The following is a 25,579-nucleotide window of genomic DNA, read 5'->3' as shown; positions in this document are numbered from 1 at the left end:
AGGAATACACAGTTATAAAAACAATGCCACTAAAACATTCCTGTGAAATGAAAACAGTTTCAGCAATCAGTACATCATTCTTAAGCACCCATCAAGCTCAGCTCAGTTTAGTCCCCGTCCACGCACCTCTTGCAAACGCAGCATATGGAAGAAGAGCTAAAACAAGGCAAATTATCAGCAGATGTAGTTTTGAAACCTATAGCTTTTTTGGTAAAGAGTCTGAGTGATGTTTAGGTACAGAGAGTGTAGATGGTTAAGGGTTTTTTTTTCCACATCAGATGGAAAAGCGCTGATATGTTCCACACTGATAAATGAGGAGAAACCTTACAGCTCAATACAAAAAGATGACATTACATATTTCTTTCCGAATCCTACTATTCAATCAAGAAATTAAATGATTCCCTTCGTTCTTCCTTCTCTTTTTGTTGTTAAGAAAAATGACTGGAGACTCTGAAAGCATTGATAAGGCTATCACGATAACTTTGACAAACAAGGAACAGCAGAAAACATTTGTAACTTTAAAATATTGCCTCTGCAATACACATTCACAAGGCATGATTCCTAGAATCATAGAATGGCTTAGGTTGGAAGGGACCTTAAAGATCATCAGGCTCCAGCTCCTGACATAGGCTGGTTACTCACCACCAGATCAGGTTGCACAGAGCCCCAGCCAACCCAGCCTTGGGCACTTCCAGGGATGGGCACCTATTCCAGAGATTGGATCATTATCAGTGTAGAAGACATGCAACTTCATGGGTCCCAGCTCTGCTCAGTCCCTGGAGCCAAGGGCAGCACCAGCTGTGAGCACTGCACGGAGCTGGAGCTGCTGTGCTTCAGCAGGGAACATTAGGTGCCTGACATTGCACATATATCAGAAATTCAGGGCTCTCTTCACTGCATCCTTACCAGAATCTGCACCTGCAACACTTTTTTTTTCATGAGAGGAGTGTAAATCAGAGTTCTCTGAACAGTGCTAAACCCCTGCCCTTGCAAGCAATCCTTTAGCTCTTCTTCCCAAGTTAAAAAGCCAAAAACCCTATCTTGACAATTAAATGGTCTATGAGAGCAACCTGCTCAATCTGAAACTGCTCAGGTTTTTGTCCCAAGTGAGTGAGAAAATCACCAGTGTGCACCCAGGGAGCAATGAGCAGCAAACTGAACAGTACCAAAGCCCCCAGCACTCTCATGCTGGAGAAGGTTACTAGATAGATATGCAGTCTGTCAAACACTGAGCTCAGGAAATGGCCTCCTGCACAGAAATCTCTTTCCATCCATCCTTTACACTTACAGCCAAGCCAGCATCCAGCCAAGTCAACTGTTCCATAAAACCATCCTTCAGATCTCTTTGTGACTCTATAGACCTGATATTGTTCTACCTCTCTCTCAAGCCATCAAAACTCAACGTTTCCTCTCGAACACGCTCATGGCCATTGCTTCTTCACCAACATGATACAAAAAGAAATCATTCAGCTCTCAGGCCCTCGGTAAGTAACCCTGGATCAGCTGAAAAACAACACTGCAGCACAGGAAAAAAAAAAAAAGGCTTTGTCCATGAAAAATTGGCTGCCCTACTTTTATAGAGCGATATTACTTCATGAAACATGCCATGAGCCTGGGTGAATATTTAAATTCCAGTATCAGGTTTTTCCCATTTGTAGTGGTTTATTCCATTTTGTACTTCTATATGAAACCTACTGGCAAATATTGCATGGAAACTCTGTCTAATGGCCACTTTGGCTTTTCCCCTGAATTGCCCAGACTTCTTCTTAACTTCGTGCCTCTTTGAGTTCATGTTTGCCTTCAATATCATCAGACAATGTGTTCCTCAAAACAGGATTTGGCACGCCTGCCCCCAGCTAATGTCATTGAGTAGGATCTTGATAGCTTTACAGAGAAGGCTGCAAAAGGCAATGTGGGAGCTAAGCCCAAACTAAAGTCTGCCAAAGCCACAAAAAGTTTATTCAGATCTTATCCCTAAGAAAAAATCAAGCAACAGTAAAACTAGATTAAAGCAGCCAGTGTTCTACAAAAACACCTGAAGAGCAAACAGCAAGGTTATATAAACCAACAGAACGTTTACATTAGGACACGGACTCAAGAAAAGCACAATAAACCATTGTTAGTTACAAATCATCTTGAAAAGTACATGCCAGCCAGAGGTGCTATGGCCCTGTTCCCTGACACAATACCAGCAGTATCTCCAAGTTGGGAACATTTGCCTTCAGCCTATTAATCTAGCCTCACAATTCAGCAAGTGACTTTCCAAACTAGTCCAAATAATTGTGTTTCTTTGGCAAAGCACAATGGGATTGGTGTGGATCTGAAGGTGGTGACTGTACCTATGCTGGCAGAAGCTGGAGGGTGGTCCCCAAGTAACCCTAACTCCCTGCCATCCACACGGAGGCAAGTGACAACTATTGTACCCGGCTCTTTGGCTGCAAGAATTAACTGAAACAACCAACTGTTGAGAAGAGCTGCTTTTCTATGATTTGCCATTCAATTAAAGCCAATCACAGGCAATCCCCCGAATCCTTTTCTTTCCCAAATAGCTTCAGAACATGGGTGACTGCAGTGATTCAGCAGGCCTGTCCCTGCCACATGGGCAATTCCAGCCCACAAGACCCAGGACTGAAGTTGTTCTGTAGCATTAATAGATTAAGACATGTACTCTATATACACGGATGCTCCTGCTCTGCAACCCTGAAGGGAGCCTGGCATTCCCTTCCTGTATTTGATACCTTATACATCACGTGGCACTGAGCTCATTTCAGTGGAGACAGTGGGATCAGCTCTGTTACAGCAGTTGCTGCCCCTTCTATGGGACAGGCTGCACAGACAGTGATGGCAGCAGAACCAGGACAAGGGAAATTCACAGGTAGGCAGTGAGATTTCCTTTCTAGCCAAATGCAAGAAAACTCTTGGTGAGAGCAAACCATCCACCTCGAGTAATTGCCTTGTGGGTGAGATGGACAGTGCCCTTGAAGCAAATGTCTCCCTGCACCAACTACAAAGAGGGAGCTCCTGCTCAGGTCATACCAAGGCTTAGGAGGGAGTAATCCTGACAGTATGACACTGGCTATCAGAGTAGAACATCAATAGAAGAATGAACTTGCACCACTGTGCACCCCATGTTGAGGAGGAGAAAGGGGAAAAGGTATGAAACGTGACACTAAGGTAAGACAGATAAATGTTGCCAAGTGAGTTTATTCATCAAAAAGGTGTATTGAGAGCTTAGAAGACAAGACAAGCTGAAGGAAAACTGTTGAGGAATATTGGCCCATGAAGACTTGTGTGCAAGGCAGATTGTTTCCCACGCAGGACTCCAGTGCAGGGTTAACATGTGCTCATACTCACAAGACTGAGAGTCCTATTGCTTTCCCTAGTGAAAAGAGAAGAAAGGATTAGACACAGAACAGACTTTGTGCTGAAGCCTTGTTCTTACTAGCCCAACTGTTGATAATGTTGACAGAAGATAAAGAACAGTCTCAAAAGGCCAACTATTTCTTTTCATTATGAACATTAAAGGAAAGATGACACGTTTCACACATCTGAAATGTTCCAGCTAGTTTGGTGAAGTACTTTCCCCGCACCCTGATGAGCTTCTGGAACAAACTGTATGCTGGTGAAAATTAGCAAAATGTCTTTGAAATGAAATAAAACAGGAAGCCACGCAGATTGGCAGAGTGAGTGCTTTGCATTTTCTCTTAAAAAGCAAAAAAGCACCTCCTTGCACAAGTCATGGTGCATCAGAAATTCCTAGCACTCACCCATAAAGAGTACAAAACACCTTACAAAATCAACCCTGTATTTGTAGCAGTTACAGGAAGGGTTTCAGTCCTATACTTACAGGTATGCATTGCAGAACATACATCTGTTGCTGTATGTCTGGCCGTTGGAGGCACAGTGGGGTATGTATTCCATGGTGCAGACTGGAGAGACTTGGTCAATCCCTTTGCAATGTTCCTGCACACATAAGGAAGGCATGAGTCTCTGCCTGGGAGCAAACAGTATTCCCCCAGCACAAAGAATGAAAGTGGAAAGTCATGGCAATAACCAACTCATTTCCTCCTGGTGAGGGATGTGACCTCACACTATTCCTCTTCACTGCCATGTCTATTCCCATGGGATGGATGGCAGCTATCCTACAACCAATGTGACATTCCCAAGGACCTCCCCAGGGCTGCACACCGCTCCCCCAGTTTTTGATGTGGAGCATAGGACAGTCCCCTATGACTGTAACAGTCATCAGATCCAGCTCTTTGTTCCCATCTTTTCCCACTCACCTTTGTTATGTCCTCTTCACATCTTCCATTCTTTCTCTTGCCAAGATGGGCCCGGTGCTCCCTGGAGGAAGGAGAGATAAACATTAGCAGAAACCCTTCCCATTTACAACCGTAGTATGAGAGCACAACCTTGTTCCTATGTAGTACGCAGGACAACTTCAGGTAAATTAGCTAAGCACTGCCTGAGTAGAACTAGCAAGAACATGCCCTTAAGGACTAGGGATGTGTCTTTTGGAATAGTGCTTTCCCAAACAGTGAACCCACTTTCTGGGTCTTTGGGGTCAGTGGGCTTTATTAAATGCCAATCTCAAACACCAACCGTGGCCAGCAGGGTCCCCCTGGAGAAGAATGAGTACTTACAGGTTGTGAGAGCACAGTGTGCATTCGCTGGCATAGGTGACACCATTGGTAGCACAGACGGGATCGTAGATCATGGTGCAGGCCATCACCTGTCTGCCATCCTTCAGCGTAGAGGTTCTGTACTTGCTGCAGTCAAGCTGGGAAACAAAGGCAGCAAATGCTCTGTGTAAGGGTGCTCAGACACAAACCCCCCTGTTTATGCCTCTGCCTTTCAAGATCTGACATAGGATGGATTATGGTTATATATTGACTCATTCTTCATTGAAAACTATCAATTTCCTGTCACAGCCTTATGCTGGAGAAGACTGAATCAAAGCTTGAAGGCGTGTATCACTCATTCAGCTCTGCATTTATCATGATGCCCTTAGAGCCTGCTGAACCACTGGGACACTGCAAAATGCAGCTCGTAAATAACCTGCAAATCAAACTGGCTTGATTTATGCACCTCCTGCAAGAGAAGCTCAGTGTGACCAAGGAGTTTGTCACAGCCCACAAGAACTGAGGAGATGCGCTGACATGCCTTTTGTTGCAAGGGGCTGGTTCTGCATGTTGCAATCAGCCAGAAGGACCAACAGCAGTTCAAAATGATTTATGCCATTTGAAGAACGGGCCTTGAGTTTCAGCTATCCCAGTTTCTCCAGTGTGAGCTCTTCCTCACTGATTTATGCATCTCACTTGGTCTGAGCACAGAGCATTCTCAGGAAACAAAGCAATGACATTTCATAGTCTGTTTGCATAGAAATGAAATATCTGACTCACGACGTTGACTCTTTCAAACACATGATAATGAGATGGCTTTGTTTTTCTATTCCCCAGTGAGTGTAAATAGTTTAGAGCAAGCCACATATAGTTTATCTGGTATTTGTACAAGATTCATTGTTGGTATAAATTACAGTATATCACATTTACAATAGAAAGAGAGAGGGGGGGGTTGAATCCTCTGGTACATTAGGTATAAGCATTCAAAATGCAGGTAGTTTTCCAATCTTTGCAGAACATCCTTTTGCACAGCACAGGTATCTGGAAGGCACCAGGTACCTGGGGATGCTCTGCACCCCTTTCCCATATTGCTAGAACAGACCACTACACTCCCGCAGCAGATATGATAGACAGCTGTGGGAAAGAGAATCATTCCTGTAACAATTTAAATCATTTATGCTACCTGTCTCATAACTCATTCCTTTCCTGTCCTCTTTCTTTCCCTGACTGCATGCAGAAAATGCACAGCATTCCCGCTGCCAGGGTTGATGTTAACCTGCAGGAAGGATGGCAGCAGGAGGGTATGACCCAGCATCACCAAACCCAGCCAGTATTGTTCATGTTAGGCAGTAAGCACCACCTCAAGCTCTTCTTTTCTTATCTATCACTTACCTCAGAAACTTCCTTTCTGCACCTCCCATCGTGCTTTTTGGCAACGTTGGTTCCAAGTTCGCTGGAAGAGGGAGAAAAATGGAGTTAACAAAGCTCAACAAGCAGCCGTGGTGATACATGAGTGGGTGACCTGCAGGGCTTACATGTTGTGGGCACACAGAGCACAGTCGTTGCTGTAGGTCTCACCATCAGTGCCACAGATCTCGTGCAGGATGTAGGGGCAGGCAGCAATGGATTCACCGTTCTTAGTATTGCTCAGGTATTTGGAGCAGTCAATCTGGGGAAGAAAACAGTAATGATGCTGAGTCAGCTGCTGGGAGCTGGGAGACAGACTGCCTTGAGCCACAGGAAAATCAGGGTTGATTTCAGTTTAGTCTCCAATTATAAATGAATTAATTGTAGGTGGGTTTGGTACTGCTTGCTAACAAAAAGAACACAAAGGAATAAAGGACCAGAAAGATAATCCTCCTTATGTAGCATACGTCCAAGATTTAAAACAAGCATTATTCAAAGGAATAAGGAGTTCGACATCACATCCAGTTTGACATTAGGTCATGCCTGACTTAACTAAGCCTTAGATTTTGATTCCACATTTTCAGAACAGCAATAAGAAACTGCTCCACCAGCTTCTGCTGCAAAAGTCTTCACAGTATTTAAATACAGTTCCAATACTCGAGGATAAATATGCAAGTATCTACTGATGGCACTGGAAGTCAGTCTACACTAGCTAAGCTTCTGACACTTCACAATCGTTTTGCATACTTTCCCCTGTGTAGTATCTCTTATTACCCATATTTCCCACACAGTCCAAAAGCAAATTATAGCAGATACAGCAATATAACAGTGTGTCTTTTACTATAGAAAAGACAGTGCAATCCCTTGAGATGCACAAAGTTATTTTCAGTGTTTTAGAGCTGCTCTGCATAAGCAGAATAAATGTGCTAAGATATTATCAGCACATATTGTTACCATGCATGTTTATAGAGCTATTTCTGTGTGCATTCCTGTAAGCAGTCTTTTCTTGGCTGACCACGGTATAAAGATTTTTTAACCTGTCTGCTGCAATGGAAATCCTAGCACTGAATGAGCACACAGGCATCTAACACAGCTTCTGCTCTTCCTCTCTTACTGTGCTAAAATGGGCTGCTCTGTTTTGAGCTGCTTCTCACTTTTCCCTCCAGAGACCTGCAGTGTTGGGACACTTTATTACCCAAGTCCTGGCCCATTCCCCTTCTCTGTTGCCTGAATGGACAGACCCTGGTTAGCAACCTCTGTAGCCACAAGGCACATACAGGAGATAGTGCCCATCTGGCATCCATCCACACTTACAGGAGTGCTCTGCACCTTGCATCTTCCATCGTGGCTTTTCTTAACCTCAGTCCCGTGTTGTCTGAAAGGGAGAAGCTGTCATTAGGGAGCGTGATCCTAAGCAGTAGCAGACTTCTTGTAGCAGACCCATTCTCTTTTTCCCTCTGCATAAATGCCACAGCCCTCTTAGGACACTCAGCTGTTAGCTGGCTCTCCCACAGCTCCCTGAGGAGCACATCAGGAAAGGAAACCAAGGTGACAGATCCTTTAGGAGGTTGAAAGAAAAACAGAAGGAGACATACAGACATGCTGCTATCAAAAAGAGAAAGAAAAAGAGGGGTAGGGGGAAGCCATCTGAAGTACTGACTTGTCTAGTTGCTACAAAAGGCTGAAGTCCTGTATGCAGTACTTACACATTATGGGCACAAATGCCACACTCGTTGTCATAAGTAAATCCATCTGTGCCGCAGACTGGGAGCAGAATCCTTGGGCAGCGCACCAGGAGTTTGCCACCAATTCTTCTTGTTGGGTATTGATCACAGTCAATCTGCAAAAAGTAGGAGCGTCAGCCCTAGAAAAGTCCTTGTTCTCAAAGGCAAACCCTAGTGTTGCCTCCTGCTGCTTTCTATGTCTTTTATGCTGGGATGCTGTAACAACACTGGTGCTACACTTCAGTTCTCTCAAAGCCAACCTGAGTCAGCTCTGCAGAAACTCTCTCATGCCCAGGAGGAGTGACATGGCACTGTATAATCTGTGAGATGCCAAATCACCAGAGCAAACAGCTCAGTCAATCCCGAATGCCACTGAGCTTCACTTCAGTTCCAAAGGGGTCACAACCTACTGAAACAGTTTGCAAGATATGGCAGAAAAGGAAAAAAATAAAGATGTATCATCTCCTTCACATTCTGCACTATAGAATCAAACAGAAGAAGGTAAACAACATAGTAAAGGACTTTGCTGGCAATGCATTTAGAGATCATCATTAAAAGAAGACCTAGATCCCCCCTTGACCAACTTCCACATTGTTTGTGTATTGGTTACACATTGGCACATCCCAAAGGACACGAGCAGTGAGTCAGACTTCAAGCCAGTTCACTTTCAGAGTAGATGTGGCCTCAGAAAATAGTTTGGTGGGTAGAGGCAAGAAGGGAAAGACACTTAATGTTGTATACTCACATCAGGGATCTCCTGCCTGCATTTTCCATCGTGTTTCTTGCTGACATGGGTCCTCTGCTCTCTGAAAGAGGAAGACAAAATTGAGTAAGTAGATGCTTTAACTCTTGGTTTAAACGCTTGCATGCAGACTGAATTAGACTAAGCCTAAAGCAGATACCTAACAAGCGAGGGCTTCAGTCTCTCTGCATGATTATATTGATAGAGCTACATTACTCTGCTCATTAACAAGCTCATCACGTCTTCTCATGTTATTTAAAGCAAGATTCTGAACTATTCCTTTCTCTGCTCAGTCACTGCCCAACCCACAGACTAATCTAAGGAGCTGTGCTTTGAGTCTTGCAGATTTCCCCTCGTGATCATGAAGAAGGCATCAGAGGAAAATGCAGTAAAAGCAACAACAAAAAAACCCCACAGTTTTTAAGGGACTTGAAGAAACAGGCATAAGCAGCAATATAGAAGGAAGGCTCCCAGCATGGCAAAGTGTTGCTGGCTACTTTGGAGGAGTGGGATATGAGCATCACTTACGCATTGTGGGCGCAGATCCCGCATTCATTGTCATAGGTAAAACCATCTGTGCCGCAAACTGGCTTCAGGTTCCTTGGACAAGCTACTAATGTTCTGCCATCCTTAGAGACTGAAGATGGGTACTTACTGCAGTCAATCTGCTGAAATAAGGAGAATAAGCCCTCCTGGAGCCTGTGCTACTTGGGAAAAGTCAATGTAACACCTTTTCATTCTGTATCCCTGGCTTCCCAGTTTTTGTGACAGGACAAAGCCCTGATACACCAAACTAAATCGTCTATCAGAAACAGGCTTTCAGAATATTACCCTAATCCTCTAGGAGAGGAGAAAAAGGACCTCTCTTAGAGAACGAAACCTTCAGACAGAGGAACATGTACAGACTCTTCAGTCCCTTTCTAATCAACACAACAGTCTTGAATTAGGTGGGAAATATTTTTCAACAGCTGGAAATCTGATTAATATTGTTTTGGTTTGTGTTGGTTTTTCTCCCTCCTTCTCCAGCGCTCTGATTACTTAATAATTCAGATTCCCTGCAGTTAAGCATGTGAGTTGAAGTGATAAAGGAGGAATCTGTCTGTTGGAGAACGGACTCCCTGCATCCCAGAATTTTTGTGCTGAAATATATAAGCTTTTCTTCCTGAGGCACTGGACTCTTACCCCCAGTATAAATATACAATAAGCTATACCCTATAAATATGTATGCTTAGTGCTCTTACGAATCTCACTGTATCTAACAAAGCAACCAGCACTGGAATTTTGAACGCTTGTTACAAAGGGTGGAAATGCTTGTCACCTCCAGAGAGAAACCTGCCAATCTGAACAGCACAGCACAAGGAAAATCTGGGGCCGTTTCCTTTGCTGCTTTGTTTCAAAAGCCACCCTCACCAGGCAGGAAGCAAGAGCATGGACCGGGACCCTTGGCCAGCCCTATCAAACATTTTCTTAAGAAAATCAATGGGATTCTCTCTGTTAACAGCTCTAGGAGATGGATTTTTATTTCTATTACACTTACTGAGCCAATCTCCATCTTGCATTCTCCATCATACAGTTTGGAAATGTTGGTGTGGTGTTCTCTGAAAGAAAGAGCCGTTTTTATTAGGAAGCCCTGAGAAAAGCCTTAGATACTAAGGCAAGAAAGCAAGGTCCCACCCATTGTGTAAGGAACTGCCAAGTGGTCTGGATGCAGCCCACAGATGATAGCAACCACTTGTGAGCAGAAAATGCATGGTATTTTCATATCGCACAACACTGAGCAACACTTTGATCTATTCGTGCCTCTGCTGTGGGTTGTCCTCTGTCTTTTTTGTGATTCCCTTCATGAGCACAGACTAAGAATGGGGGAGAAATCTGCAGCTGGCTGGAGAATTACAAGTAGCCAGCTTCAAAGAGTCCCACAGAAACATCTACCCTAAGAAAGACTTAGAAAGTATTTTACATGCTTCCAAGAGACTTAGCTATCTCCAATTACCCAGAAAGATGGTCTACAGAAAAAGACTTACTCGTTATAGGAACAGATCCCACATTCGTTTTCATAAGTGAAGCTATCTGAGCCACAGACTGGTTTCATATTCCTTGGGCAGGCTACCATGACTTTTCCATCTTTTACAAATCGGGGGTAGTGAGTGCAATCAATCTGTAAGAATAGCAGGAATGGGAAATAAATATGGAAATAGGTAACAGGCTGAGCAGACAGCTGAGGGTGCCCCATCCCTGGAGGTGCCCAATTGGAGCCCTGGGCAGCCTGATCTGGTTGGGGGCAGCCAGCCCAGAGCATGGTGGTTAGAGCCTGACTATTTGTACGATCCCTTCCAACCTAATCTGTTCTTTGATTCTATGAAATAAAATTAAGTCTTTATGGGCACCAATGGAGCAAGACTTTGTCTAACTGTTGGACTTACTGTAACGTGCTTTGGCCTGCACTCTCCATCATGTTCCTTCTCAACGTTTGCATTGTGCTGACTGGAAGAAAGAAGACCTGTGTCAGAGATTGCAGAGAGCAGCCACCCACCCCCAGGCTGGAGGTCAGTACCCTGGTGCTAACCCACATGTTCCTCCAACACAGCCCACATTTTGGGGATGGAGCTGCTGCCCTCACCTCGAGTCTCCTGCCCTGAAGCTCCCTTGGACTTCCTCAAAGCTCACCTGTTGTAGAGGCAGATCCCACACTCGTTGCTGTATGTGGAGCCATCTGTGCCACAGACAGGTTTCAGATTCCTTGGGCAGGCTACCCAGCTCGTCCCATCCTTGCTGATGCCACTGGAATACTGGCTGCAGTCAACCTGTGGAAGCAACACAACATCAGCCCTAGGGTCAGCTCTCACAGTGAAAGACAGCCTGGCAACCTCCTGCCTCCCACAGCTCCAGCTGGGACAAACACCTGAGGTATTATTTGGAATCTGCTCAGGCAGTCAGGAGGTGGGAATCTTCTTCAGATCATGCTTTCCTTAAGGGGTCTGGGGGAGGCATGACATGGAGGAAGAAGAGCTGTGTGAGAGACAGTGTCTAACGAAGGCAGCTGCTAATTGGGAGCTTGGCCATGCTCAACTCAAAATCTGATCATTTCCAATCACGCTGCAGTCTCCGGTGATTTGCAGGAATCTCATAACTGCGTGGGAAGAACCTGCAGACAAATGCACTGCACAGACCCTGCTGTTCGCCTCGCTTTGATACGGGTATAGGCAGGAACACTGTACTGCATGGCTTATTGTATAGAAAAAGATTCCAGAATCACAGTCTTTAATGCTTTCAAGCTTATCATCTTAAGACAGCTTTCCTCTCAAGGAGGTAACTACCTCCTTGACTTAGACTAACTCAATTATGTTCAAAAGTTAATGTAATAGGATTGTATAATTCTTTCTTCCTTTTATTTCATGATCAGAAAATAGTATAAATGGAGCGTGTATTACTTTTTCATGACTTAGCAATATCATTCAATCATGCACTGGCAAGTATTATTTGAACAACCAGGCTTTCATTAGGCTCATCAGGTAATTATCTACTGTTCTTATTTGACCAGAAGCCTGGAATAGAAAAGAAAAAATGGGAAAAAAATATATATGTATAACTCACCTCAATTCCAAAGGTAATATCTGAAAGAAAAGGAGAGACAGAAAATAAATGCTTATTACTAACATGCAGAGGTGACATGCAAATCTTTTCACGAAACAGTTACACTTAGAGATTGTTGTTGATTGGCTTATTGGGTTTAGGAAAACGCAACTTTTCTTAATGCCAGTGATGTGCGCTCATAAAATGAATCAGAGGTTATTAAATGAAGTTTCACTGCACTTTCAGTAGGAGGCCACATGTGTTAGCCAGCTCCTACAATGCTCCAGGGATGCAATGTAGGTAAGAAAGAACATTCCTTCATGGAACAAGGCTCTCTAACACATTACAACACTCACATACTCTCACACATAGCCTAGTCTCCGGTCTAGCTATAGTCACCTACATGGTATAGCAGGAAACCACTCACCTGCAAAGCAGCAGAGGGCCAGAGCCACCTGCACGAACTGCCTGGCAGTCCTCATGGCAGAGTTCCTCCGTGCCTTCACAACCCGCTTGCTCTCAGAGTGGGAGAGGAAGGGCAGAGGTAGCAGCAGGAATATATAGCATGTTGTCATATCAAATGGTTCCACCTTGTGATGTAACACCCAATCCGTCATCAAGACAGGAAGCCAAAACGTATTTACCCAGCTCTAGGTTTCTAGCTAATGATTGACATGTGCACAATTGCCAGGAAGGGGCCTTTTGTGTGGCTCGAGGGGAGCCAGGGAACACAAGAGCGTGCCACGGCCCCTTTGCTCCCGGATCTGCCCCAGCACTCTGCAGCTCTCATTTGCCCTGTGGCTGGCTACATGCAGTTAGGTCTTCCTCCTCCTCTGCAGTTTTAACTGAGCTCTGAACTGATAGCTGGAGCCCTCTTTATTTAACCTCAGAGCATGGTTTTGTGCTTCTCATCGCTGCATTTCATCTCAGCTTGAGCCCAGGCAACCACAGCCTAGAAGGTCACCCCACTCTCTGCAGGAGAAATCCTACTCTTCTACTGTTTAAAAAACAAACAAACCAACCAACCAGCAGCAACTTCTCTGTGTATCTGCTTTTTGTGTATTAATGCAAGGAACAAAAAGATGAAGTTTGGTCCTCAGGTCCACATTTCTGTCTGCCCACTTCTAACTCCTGTAGGAACCCACCTGCGCCTCTGTGGTACCCTCCTACACCCCCTGTAACCTCATCCTTACCCCCCACACCAAGCCTAAGTGACACCACCCCACGGGGGAACAGGTCAAATGTTTTTGTTGCCTGGGTAGTCTGGATCTACTGTACTTCCTTGATCTCGGAAGTCAGCCAACTTTGTAAAGATTGATATTAGCCCATGCATGATTACCTTCCAAGCAAGTTCACTGTGCACATTAATCATTCCTTTATACTTCACGTTCAGTTTTCTTCTAACATCTCCTGAAGGTTTGCCCAGTACTAAAGTAGCATAGCTTGGATGGGTTCTAAATGTGTTTTTCTTCTTTATTTAAATAGTTCTTTTTGCAGACTGAAAGGGTTGGCTGCAAAAACAAAACAGTTTTCTCAATCAGAATCCTAACTTTTCCAAGTTTTAATCTTTCGTGTTCTGTACTCAGTAATCAAACCCCCCTATTTGCAGATCTATTTTCAGTGTGATTTAAACAGAGTGAGCTCAGGTTGAATCATATCAGGTTTATTTTCTAAGGGAAGTACATCTCCAACACCCCTCGCACTTGAAAAGCAAACCAACAATAACGTGATTTTTGGGTTTACTTAATGGAAAACTATTTGCTCTCACTGATACTAGTACTTTACAGTATCCATCCACAAAGTTGAAATCTCCCCAGATACCAACATTTCCAGCTTGAGAGGTCTCTATTCACACGCTGCATCTGATATTCAGCTCTGGTATCTCCTGCCTTGTTCCTTATCTCAATATCACCAAATGTCAAAGACTCCAAACCTTCTGACCAACGTAGCTCTCAACTACAAGGACCTCTATTCATTCTGATTACAATATCCATCTTCCTGTGCCTATTGCAGCCAAGACTATCATCAATTAATGCTTCCTGGTAGAGGAAAATGTGCCTTGACAGCTTAATTGCCAGACTCTGTAAAACCTGTCACGGTCAAGAAAATTCCTGCCAATGTCCACAAAGATGACACCTGAATCTTATCAGCAAGGTAACAGTATTTGCAAACTAAATCTGCAGTTAAAATAGATTGACTCAGCATGATCTATCAAGATCACAGCAATTGTCTTCCATCTAAGTTATTAATTTCAGGGAATGTTTGCTATAGGATACAGATTAAAGGGACAGGACAGCAAACACCTGTCAGTAACGCTGGGAAGGAACTGACATCTAGAAAATATCACTGCAGCTGGTGCTCCATCTTTGCTAAGACAATCAGCACTGGTCTTGGGGTCTCTGCATTATGCACAAGCAGACCCATGCTGCAGCCCTGCAGATGAGCTGCCTGCTCTATGGAGCAATTAGGAAGAGCTTTTTCCATCAGCTGTCCGTCCATCTCATCCTCTTTGCTCATTTTCACTTTGCCAGCAGTGCGCCTGTGCTAACACTGCAGCGTATCTTTTTGGCCCTTCAGCATCAAAGTAAACTGTGAATTTTCATGTGGTTTTGTATCTTGCAGCTGGTTGTACTGACATCTTACTACTTTCAGTGACCTGCTCAAAAGGAGTGCTCATACCTCCATGCTGGGCAAGTATTGTAGACCTCTTCCAGCTCTTTGCCATGTACTGCAGTCCTGGTTGGAGGGCTGGTTAGCAAGAAATCTCCTGCAGACGGCTGGAATAAGGGCAGGTCCCAAGTCTTGGACAAGAGGTCTGTGCATCAGGAAGATTTGTCAGACAGGGAAACATATCAGAAAGTGCTAAATTGGAGCTCCAAAGATCTGAGAGAAAAGCTTATTCATCAGAACCTGGTATAAATGAGATGGGCCATATAACTGAACCTTTATTAATCCTGGCAGATAAGGCTTGAAACCTTCAGGGATCAATATCATAGAATCATAGAATCGCTCAGGTTGGAAAAGACCTTAAAGATCATTGAGTCCAACCACAACGTAACCACAATACCCCAACTCTAATAACCCTCTGCTAAATCATGTCCCTGAGCACCACATCCAAATGGTTTTTAAACATATCCAGGGATGGTGACTCAACCATCCTCCCCAGGGAGCCTATTCCAGTACTTAACAACCCTTTCTGTAAAGAAGTTTTTCCTGATATCCAACCTAAAGTTACCCTGGTGCAACTTGAGGCCATTTCCCTTTGTCCTGTCACCAGTGAGAAGAGACCAACTCACTATCACTGTAAGCACATTTCAGATATTGCAAGAGAGCAATATGGTCTCCCCTCAGCCTCCTTTTCCCAATGCATTGCTTGGAGGGACTCAGCATCACAGGGATGTATGGACAGGCTTGCGACAGCTCTACAGCAGACACACAGGGTCCTCCTACACAAACAGTGTGAGGCTCCTGCAAAGGCACTACTACAGCATCACACTCCCATACAATCATCCCTTTCCACACCACCCTGCACAGACTGCTGTTGCGTTGGCCATGGCTGTTGGTGGGCAGAGCTGCTAGGCTGCAGGGATTAGGAAATAGCAAAGGAGTTCAAGGTCTGCAAAGGGTTCTGCCAGAATCAACAGTCCTCAGTATATAACCAGAGCAGCATTTGCATGCCCCTAAGGATTGCATAAGTACTTGACACCTTTTATGCAAAAAAGCAGGAGGCACAAGGCCTCTGCAGGGAGCAGTTGAGCTCAAAACCCAGCTGTGCTTGGGAGAACTTGAAGAAACACTGTGAGAAGCAGGAGATTTGTGAGAGGCCTGGAAGCTGCCAATTCGTAACACCAGTCCTGCAAAGCTTTAGAAAACACTGTGAGCCACATGGGGTCAGTGGGTCTTGGCAGAAGAAACACCTCTAATAAAGCGCAATTTACAGCAAACTGAAGACATCCCAGAGCGCTGGTATCTTTCCAGGTTCAGAGAGGACTGCTATGGTCTCTTTACAGTGTTAAAGGGCTCCACAAAGAGTAACCAAGGACAAAACAGAGGACAGGATAACATATTCGGAGCACCTCTCAAGCTCTTTGCCTCCTCCTTCTTAGGAACCCCATGGAAATAACACATTGCATCATTCACACAGAGCTCCACCTGGAGGTCAGCTGCATAGATCACTTCTGGGAATAGACATCACCTGCAAGCCACCGGATCAAACTGCAAAAGGAGACCCAATGAAAGGAAGGAATGGTGGAAGGAAGCAACGGGTAAAGTGCTAAAAGGAAGAAGTTAGTATTGCTACCTATGACAGGCTCACTAACAGCAGCTTTAGCAAGTCACTGTTGTGTGCCTCCTTAGCAGTTCTGTAATCTGATTAATAAACCCTTCTACCAGCTATGATCTCCGTGGATAATTTCTGCTGGTAGCAGGAGAAATTCAGAAGGTGCTCAAATGCAGCAGAAGAGGCTACTAGGGCACCCTCCTCATCAGCTCATTGCTTTTGGAGGACAATTAATGCAGGTTTTATGTGCGATTATTCCAAAATCCAAATGCTTGAAATCACTACAAGTTCTAATAGCGCTCTCAAGTGCGTCGATTTTCATTTGCAAGAACTTATTTTAAGCCTCAAAAAAATTGTGCACTGCTTTTATAAAATCACGTCGAGGTCCCTGCACACGATTTTAGCTGGAATCAGCGAGCAGACATCATTAGTGAACGCTTTTACCGTCTGATATTCATCCTTCTCAGAATGTATAAATAACACCCAAGGATTCACCCGCTCAAAGGCAGAGGAATCTTGCATCCCTAGAAACAGCTAAATTGGATCCAACTGGTGACTTCTTGTCGTGCATAACTGGGAGGTGGGATTTTCCACGTAGAAATAAGCAGCGATAGCATTCCTAAACCGCAGTGTTTGCAGACGTTAAAAAAAATTAGCACACAAAATATTAACCTCGTGTCAAAGCCTGCCAATAATCAAGCCATAGACAGACAAATGTGATACATGCGGAAGTACTTTATGAGAGTAAGAAATCGATTTTCATTAGCTGCATTAAGAAAAAAAAAAGTCTCGATAACTTAATTGGAAAAAAAGAAAAAAATCAATATCTGTGGAGGGAGCCAAATTAATTGGCACTGAGTGAAATGCTGCCAAAATCTGAAAGTCACTCCGGCCTTATCTACAACAGAACGTATTTGCAGATCAGGTCACAGCTAAAGTGGACTCAAACACTGTACGTTCACTCAAGGTCTTCTGGAAATGTCCTGCAATAAAGTTTATACAAATAAGAACATATTTGCTTTAAGTAACAGCCATAAACGAAAGAACAGGAAACCCACGCAGCCCATCAGTTGTTGACTGGAAGAGGCCATGACTGTAACAGTTAAACCTCCCGCATGCCAGGATTGGTGCCTAGGAACAGAATTCCATCTGTGGGCTCTCTAATGTAAACCAATTAACATCTCCAAACAACCCTTTGAGGTAGGTAAGCATCTTTTAATGTCCGTTTTTACAGGCAAGAGAAAAGGGCTGAAGGGAGACAAAGAGATACACCCAAGGCTCTACAGCAAGCCAGAGAACCCAACTGCTGGTCCCTGCTAACAGAACCCAGGCCGCATTCTTCTTCTCTGTGCCTGACATCTTCGCTTGGGTTTGGTGCTTAGTGCTCAAGGGATGCGTGGCAAGCAGCCGGACTGGGGACTCGCACATCCCTCCCGTGAGGCTCAGTGAAGAAAAGCAACAGGATGCTGTGGAGTTATCTTTATTGTAGAAACATGCTAAGACACAGCGAGGTGGCGGAGCCCGAGCCGAGCAGCGACTACAACAACATGCGTGGGGCCAACGTGGGAAGCCACCACTGGGTCCCCACAGCCCTTCACCCTCCACCTGAGCAAGGACAGACCCGTTGGCTGCAGAAGGAGATGAAGGTGGATCCAACAGCACTGGGAACTCAGCAGCTTCCCTGGTGCCTGACATCAGATCTTCCTTTACTTGTCCTAGAGAAACAGGGGGCAGATGGTTTATCACTACAGTTCCAAAAGGCAAGGGACACAGAAGAACCACAAGGAAAGCTCAAAGCTGGGTTGATTCAGGCCACCTCCACGTGATAGGGAACTGCAGTACTCTGCTCTGCCAGCATCCTTTCCCCTCTGCAAGGATATCTGAGGGAAAAGGAATGGGCAAGGCCCACCCCTGCAGAGGTGAGGAAGTCCCCATTAATGATGTTTGCCTATTCCAAAGGGCTCAGCCCCCTCAGCAGGGATTCCCTACACCCTGCTACTTCTGCAAAAGACACACACCTCATCCTTGTGCCATGGCAATAGGGATGGGTGTATTACAGAGCCCTTTGCCCCAGACATACCCTGCAACCTGCAGAGGCAAGGTCTGACACCCAAACCCTTGTGAAATGTGGACAAGGTGTCTAAGAGGGAGCAAAACACCACACCACTGTACCTTTGGTCACAGCTGATCCCTGGTATTTGCTGGCAGTCTGAACTCCATTATTTCTGGAAAGAGAGAGCAAAATATAAGTCCTTCCACAAGCACAACCACTGTTGTTACACTGACAGAGCATTAGGACCTACATGACAGACCCTTTGGACAGCCCAGGGGCCACAGGAACCAGCTGGGATAGAGAAGGGCACTTGGGCAGTGGATGGGTCACTGCCAGCCTCAGAAAACAGACAGATTTCAGCCTGGATTTATGTGCTTTCCAAAACCAACATTGAGCTGGAAAAGGTCCTGAGTTCCTTGGTGGTTTGTTGTTTTTTTTTCTTTTCCCCTTTTACATTCTTAAGAAAGGCAGAACAAGAAGAGCATTGTAGGAAAATGGCCTTGCCCATTAGAAATCTGCAAGTTCTCTGTTCTTTAGAAATCAGATTAAAAAGGAGAAACTGGATATCCCCCTTGTTATTTTTTTTTGCCCAACCTGATAACTAACATGCACAGACTGGTATCTATCGCATGGGAGATCTGTGAAAAAGCATCTGAACAAAGGGAGAAATTGCAAAAAATAAAATACAGCATTGAAAGTGAAACATTCTGGAAAGACCCACCATTAACACAGCTATATGTCACAGCATGAAGGACGAGTGGCCAGCTGCCTCGTTAAAAATCTAAACCCTGCACTCAGCCACAGTCATCTGCAGTAAAGCAGAACAGGATCAGAGGAGGCTGGTTATGGCACAGACCTCACACAGGCAGAGGGGCCCGGCTGCCAGCCAGCCCCAGGGCTCTCACTGCAGGAAGGTTTTCCACCACATCAGTGCATGCTGTCTGGACTCACCCTTTAATGTCAGATCTCTCTCCAACCACACTTCTCCTGTCCCTTCCTACAGCCATCCTTCCCAGATGGCAATCTGGCCATTGTTGGGGAAGGAGTGCCACAAATGGCTGGAAATCCATGAGAAGCTTTGCTAGCAGGAATGGTTGAAGGCTCTGAGCTTGGACACACATTTTGTCAGGCAACACAGCATTACCATGGCTAATTTCAAAACACAACTCAAGGACAAACTACATTTTTGGGTAGTAATCTCTTTTGTTTTTCCAAGACTCAACTCTTTGGGCCTTTGCATCTTCATTCTGCAGAGATTGCAACAGCCTAAAGCCATTTCTGACACCAAAGGCATTGATATCATCCACACAGTGATTGCCTAGCCCTTCAGAAGGATGCATTAAGCTGAATGTTAGCATGAATTTAGATGACAGAAAATAACACCGGTCAGCACATTGTTCATAAGCTTTCAAATGAGGAAAAAAAGGGAAGTCTTTGATGGACACAAGGGGTTTGCTAAGGAAATAGGCTTCCATAAATTTCCAATCTGATTCATCAGGTGACACAATATACATAAAGAAAGAAATAATAAGTCTTTGTTTGGAGGGGTGTTTTTGTGGGGGATTTTCCCCAGTGGAAAAACCTTATCACTTTTCCTTTAATTGCTTCCAGCTCTCCCTGGAATAGCTACAAATTGTCTGACTTTTAGCAAATGGCATATTGCTCTAATTGCAAATACTCAAGAGCTGTTAACATTCTGGTAAAAAAAATGGTGAGGAATCCCAGCCCAGGGACAACTCTGAGGGAATCCTCTCTGGTTTTCAGTTGCTGTGGTACACCCAACCTTTCCCATCTCCAGCAGCATGAGCGCAGCCACCAAGAGGTGTGAATAGCGCCTCCACTCCCAGCAAACACAAACCAGCAATGGCTTCATCACACCAAAGGGCAAGACACAAAGACCTCCAACATGATCACAAGCAACACTGTTTTCCTCTGCATTTTTTCTTCAGCTTTAAACAGCCTTGAGAGCACCCTGATACTTCACAGAAGAGATGAAGAGGAATGGGAATGCCTTATTTCTAATATTTTAGGGATAGGTGGGCATCCTGGCAATGAGCAGAGGAGAGTAAAAGCCCTATGATGGTAATTTTGCTCTAAAGCTTTTCAACAGGCAGTACTGTTTTACCTACAAACACTGTCAGCAAGTTCATATTCAGAAGCCACATCTCTCATTGAAAAAAAGCTTGCACCATTCCTCCATTTGGCTGATTTGATATTTTAATTCATTCCAGGTTTAGAATTAAGAGTAAATGTCAGTGTCTCCCTGGGGATGAATACTCAGTTTCTCAACAGTCCATGCCAACACCGAGGTCAGTCCCGTATACCCAAGACACACGAACTAGGACACCTTGGCTCCCAACCAAAGCTCTGGATGCTGACAAATCTTTCGTTCATTTACTATAGGAGAATCACACAAGATTCAAGATCGCTCCCAAAAAGAATACCACTTAGGGAATATATTTCCTTCCCAACCAACTCCTTGGATATCATTTGGGAAATTAGGCCCTTACTAGTTTAATCAATTCCAATCTTTTTTGGCCTCACTAAAATCTCAGGAGAAAAGCCACATATTTTCCCAGGCATGTCACTTTTCTGCCATACAGCCTGAATAAAACATGGAAATTACGCCTCAAAATGCCTTAAATTTGAGTCTGAAGTGTATTTATACACATGGACCACAAGCACCCTACTAAGAGGACTCTGATGACCCTCACCAGAGATACAGGATCCAGGCTGGGTCTCCAGCACACACCCAGAACAAGAAACTGGATGCCATAGCAGGGAGGCACTTACCATTTCAGGGACAGTCTTTCGGCATTCACCTCGATAGTTTACTGTGATGTAGACTGATGCTCTCCTGCAAAGGGAGGATAAGACATTGGTTATTCACTTCCAGTGCCACAGCTCTTTGACATTGTCACAGTGGTCCTCTGTGGGCTCCTTAAAGCTTTGATGCTACTTCCAATTTGATGGCATTTATTACTCCCCAAACAATCCTATGATTGGGCAGAAAAGGGAATAAGGGACTCTGGAAAGTTGTGTATCTTAATTAGCTGTCATCAGATTAATCTCAGACATTTGATCTATGTTTGCTTAACAGCGAGGCACCAAGGACACACTTGATAGTGAGTCATGATATATCAAAACAAACACTGTGCTGGAAAAGACACTCAGGAACGGTGAATGGCCCTGTATTACTGAAATCTCTCCGCCTACTCACATGGCAGCTGAACACAAGTCACATTCATTTTTGTATGTTTTCCCATCAGTGCCACAGACGGGTTGTGAGGATTCACTGCAGAAAATCCTTCCACCCTTTACCCCGTGCAGAATTCGATCACAGTCCAGCTGAAGAGAGAAAGAAATCACATTTGGTGCTGGTTCTCTTGCAAGACCCTCCTACACAGAACTTAAAGTGCTCACAAACCAGGTATTGCCCTGAGTCCTTCTGCCCTGCAGAGCCCTTCAACAATGAGGTACCACCTCCTGCTGGGCCAACCAGCCATGACTTGGGGACAAAGCCACCCTGACCTCACTGCCACGCACGGACCCACTCATCTGATCCACCCTGACATCTCAGTTCAGGGCACATTTACTTCTCCCTGGAAATCAATGAGAATACAAGAAACTTCTGCTACCTGTCCCTAGTCCTTTATCAGGGCTTTCATGCCTGTTGCTTCTACAAGACACTTGGCAGAAATGAAGGGAAAACCTCGACAATCAAGTCCAGCTGCCCAAGGGCAGCCCGACACGCAGCATGACTTGACACCCACGGAATAAAGAGATGCAAACATGTATGAATAGCTCTGACTAATTAAGCGTGCCCTCTCAGTTTCTTCTCGAGCATGACAGCAAGGAGCATCTAGGCATTGATTTTCCTACAAAGCAGACATGGCACAGCAAGAAGGAGCTCAGAGCAGGAGGAGCAAGACTCCTCATGATTGGACTGTCACCCTGCAAGAACACTGGCATAGGTGCCTGCAGAGTCATGGCAAGTTTCAGACAGCAGAGGTCAGAGATCCTACAGCCCCCTCTCTTCCTCAGCCCCACTGCCCACCTCTGCACCAAAGGCTGAACAAAAAAAGATGCAGATACAAAAGGAGTGAATTCTGTGTTCCCATCCCCTTCTCCACGTCCTATAAAAGGTGTTGCAATGACTGCAAATGGTGCAATTGGAGAAGAGCTGGAGGCAGGACATCTGTTCTGGAGGAACTCCATTCCACACAAAGCAATGGCTCATTGCTTTGCTGGGGGTCAGCAGCACTATGGGGTTGAAAACACCGTGGAGAAGAAAGGTTTCCTAGCAGGGCAATGCAGAGGGATCAGCAGCACAGGGTGCTGCAGTAACACCCTCTGCTTAAACATCACTTGCTAATTTCATTAATGTGCTGCTTCCTCCCTCAGCTGGGTAATTAAGGATGACACAAAGACAGACAGCGCTGACCTTTGCAGTTCCCTGCCAGGTGCCTTCCCACACACCAGACACTGCTGCCCACAGCGTGACCCGTGTGTGTGCAACCACTGCCACACCATCAGTGCCCCACAGTCCTCACATTGACTGCTGCCTCTCCTTCAGGACAGCATCTCCATGGGACAAAGCCCACGGGTAGCCCTGGAGCGAGGAGAGGGGCAGGTTTGCTCTCTGAATCACCCCTCGTCAGTCAGGCTGATCAGCATCCACTCCTTCACTGGAGCTACCAGGAAATACCACTAAGCCCTGAAGCAGACAGGCATCATTATGCCTAATGCTTCCTCTGGAATGCATTAAAACTGCCATACCTGAACCGCCTCCCAGGTTTTTCTATTCTAATATCATTTTTCTAAGAGCAGTCAGTGACAGAGACTTCAGAGGGAGTTAAGGCAGTCTGCAATCAGGTCCCTCCAGCCCCACAGAAAGGCATTTCCTATCCCCTTCCAAAATGTTACTTAAATTGCTGTATGGACTATAAGTGGCAAGTCATTTTTTTTAATCATCATAGCTCTTGGCAACACCCTGTGACAGCAAGATCCACAGGTTAGTCATCCTTTTTATAGTAACTTATTTTCTCCTATTAGTTTCATAATTTCTACTTTAGCTTCCTTGGAAATAACAAAATTTCTTTTCGAGGAGATGGAGAGAGCATACACCCTCTTCTCCCTCCCACATCATTCCACATACAGTCATTATCTACTGCTCAGTGTATCCTCCCCCTCTACTCCCTCTCCCCAGCCTTGTTCTTATCCCCCGATCAGCTCCAGCACTCTGCTCTGCCCATGGTCTTTGACCCAACATGTCAGCATTCAGGAAGGGACGCCACCATCACCTCCTGGAGGATGCTCTCCCATACCTGACATACTTCTACAATGAGCCAACTCCAGCAGCAGCACTGGCTTCATAGACTCCCATTTGGACACATCCAGCCTCACTCCTCTTTGATGCCATGGGACAGCATCATGGTATGGACTCTACCACCCACTTAAACCCCTCCAAGGTCCCAGTGTGAGGCTTTAGGTTGACAACAGGGGCAGCTGCTGGGAAAGGCTGTGCCTGACCCATGGGAGCTTGGTGTACCGGCTGGTAGGTGTTGGTGCCTCCGCTCTGTCCCTGGCGGCCAGGTGCCGGGCTGCAGTCCTGAGCTGGGTTTCCTTGTGGGCTGGGAGGAAGAGAAAGCACAGAGATAAAGCACAGAGCTCATGGCACAGCCACGGGTGTGCAGACCCACTCAGCCACATCATCACCCCAGGGTAGAATTAAACCGCACTAAGGTGCATTGCCATTATTCTGCACCTTGTTTTTCAACAGGGCACTTAGCTTGCTGTGAGATGGAGACATTCCCTGCAACAGAACCTTTGAGTCCTTAGGGGTGGTCAGAAACAGAGATGATCCCAGAAACCCAGTCCCTGAATCTGCTACAGCCATTGCTGCTACAGAGAGCTTTGCACTCTGTCTGATGGCAGTGCTGGCTGGGGGCAGATGAATGGGGCTGCAGCAGCAAAAAGAAGGAAGATTAAGAGTTCCTCAAGGCTTAGATAACACAGCAACTGAGCCCTGCCAGAGTCTGGCAGCCCTAAAAACCCAGAGGGGTTGCTCAGTGCCCAGACAGCACTTGGTGCACACACAGCACTGCCTCAGGTCAGCAGACAGGATGTGCTGGGCCAGGCAAAAAGACAGGTGTGTGCCTGCCAGGAGGCAGGATTCACAGGGCAAGGCTAGGGAGGGATTTTGAGTGCAGCAGTCACCAGCACTTTATGTGCAGGAGAAGCAAGAATGCCTTTGAAAAGCAGAGAGGTTGTATACAGCCTATTCCATGTGTTTCTTCTCAGTGTCAAAAACCCAGGACTTATGAGGCCAGGCTGGGATCCCAGTGCTGCTGTACTCACCCTCTGTTTGTGGAGAATGGCTGTCCATCACCCTGCTGTAACCCTGAACCACTGCAGCTCTTCTGGAAAAGGGGAAGGATCATGTTTGACAACCAAGCAGTGAAGCAGTGAGGTTAAAGCAGCTCCTGTCCTTTCCTCTCATCCCCAGGGCTCTTTCTGAAGAAGCTTGCCCCATATAGGAGTCCAAAACTGCTCGTTATGCATGCTCAAACACAAACCCACCCCATGAACTAGCAAGGCTTACAATGCAGCCTGCCTCTCTGCCATCACCAGCAGGCTCCTGCACCTCAAGCACCAGGACTACAGGCAGCCCTTGACCATCAGGGTCCCCAGAACCACCGACCCCTTTTCCCAAGCCTGATGATGCTCCAAGCTCAGTCTCACCTGGTTTGCACACTCTGCAGTAGACTGTTTGTTGCGCTGGGTAGTTCCACCAGACTGACCTCCTCTTTGAGCTTCCTTTTTGCTGGAAAAAAAAAAGGGGGAGAGGAGAAATAAAGGAGCACTATGGCAGTGTGAATGCTGCCAGGAACTGGGGCTGCCCTGCAAACCACCATTATGTCATTAGGCACCAGCCTCCCCATCCCTGGGGGCCCTGCACCTAATTCCCACCCCTAAGCCTTCTCCCTTCTCCTCACCATTCCCACTGTACGCTACATCCCGGCTCCAGGTGGCTGCTTTCATATCAGGGCTGCTTCTGCATATGCTCTATGGGAGTAGAGAGAGCATCTGGAAGGCAAAGTACACGCATGGGAAACCCCTTGGGAGCTGCCCCAAGGAAAGGGCTGCTCTCTATCAATCCTGCATCTCCTCTGCTCC

The 25,579-nt window shown here is 45.6% G+C and overlaps 2 protein-coding genes across 8 annotated transcripts in view; both read right to left on the bottom strand.

The window, feature by feature from the left end:
- Positions 1-3,184: 3,184 nt before the first annotated feature.
- LOC107320451 (ovoinhibitor) lies at positions 3,185-12,610 on the bottom strand. 2 transcript variants are annotated; one of them, XM_015876330.2, is made up of 16 exons: positions 12,496-12,610; positions 12,090-12,109; positions 11,163-11,299; positions 10,919-10,979; positions 10,520-10,653; positions 10,033-10,093; positions 9,024-9,163; positions 8,499-8,559; positions 7,736-7,869; positions 7,344-7,404; positions 6,158-6,291; positions 6,015-6,075; positions 4,644-4,780; positions 4,284-4,344; positions 3,848-3,963; positions 3,185-3,379 (listed from the first exon to the last, which is right to left on the bottom strand). In XM_015876330.2, exons 1-16 carry the CDS (start codon positions 12,548-12,550, stop codon positions 3,334-3,336), a joined length of 1,419 nt encoding a protein of 472 aa, XP_015731816.1. In that variant the 5' UTR covers positions 12,551-12,610; the 3' UTR covers positions 3,185-3,333. The 2 variants fall into 2 exon arrangements, with proteins under 2 accessions (XP_015731816.1, XP_015731817.1); XM_015876331.2 differs by having other exon boundaries at positions 9,024-9,160.
- An 830-nt stretch (positions 12,611-13,440) lies between these two features.
- Positions 13,441-25,579, bottom strand: part of LOC107320452 (serine protease inhibitor Kazal-type 5-like) — an 86,543-nt gene continuing 74,404 nt past the window's right edge. For 5 of the 6 annotated variants that reach the window (XM_032447402.1, XM_015876335.2, XM_015876332.2 and 2 more), the window contains 7 exons: positions 25,145-25,226; positions 24,761-24,822; positions 23,952-24,033; positions 21,621-21,748; positions 21,194-21,257; positions 18,520-18,572; positions 17,546-18,062 (listed from right to left, as the gene is read on the bottom strand). In XM_032447402.1, coding sequence (XP_032303293.1) covers positions 18,567-18,572; positions 21,194-21,257; positions 21,621-21,748; positions 23,952-24,033; positions 24,761-24,822; positions 25,145-25,226 — 424 coding nt within the window. In that variant the 3' untranslated portion in view covers positions 17,546-18,062; positions 18,520-18,566. Of the gene's footprint in view, positions 14,884-17,545; positions 18,063-18,519; positions 18,573-21,193; positions 21,258-21,620; positions 21,749-23,951; positions 24,034-24,760; positions 24,823-25,144; positions 25,227-25,579 lie in introns of those variants that run through there. The other variant, XM_015876334.2, reaches the window with a different exon arrangement.

Source organism: Coturnix japonica, chromosome 13, assembly GCF_001577835.2.
Source record: "Coturnix japonica isolate 7356 chromosome 13, Coturnix japonica 2.1, whole genome shotgun sequence".
NCBI classification, from domain to species: Eukaryota; Metazoa; Chordata; class Aves; order Galliformes; family Phasianidae; genus Coturnix; species Coturnix japonica.
The sequence above is the reverse complement of the archived record's forward strand: the minus strand, read 5'-3'. Positions and strand labels throughout refer to the sequence as shown.

Coding starts and splice junctions, on each gene's coding strand:
- LOC107320451 (XM_015876330.2), bottom strand. CDS start 12,550: ATGAGGACTGCCAGGCAGTTCGTGCAGGTGGCTCTGGCCCTCTGCTGC. Junction 11,300..12,089: donor ATATTACCTTTGGAATTGAG/GTGAGTTATACA, acceptor TTGCTTCCACAG/GTTGACTGCAGCCAGTATTC. Junction 7,405..7,735: donor GGCATTTGTGCCCATAATGT/GTAAGTACTGCA, acceptor TCTCCCTTTCAG/ACAACACGGGACTGAGGTTA.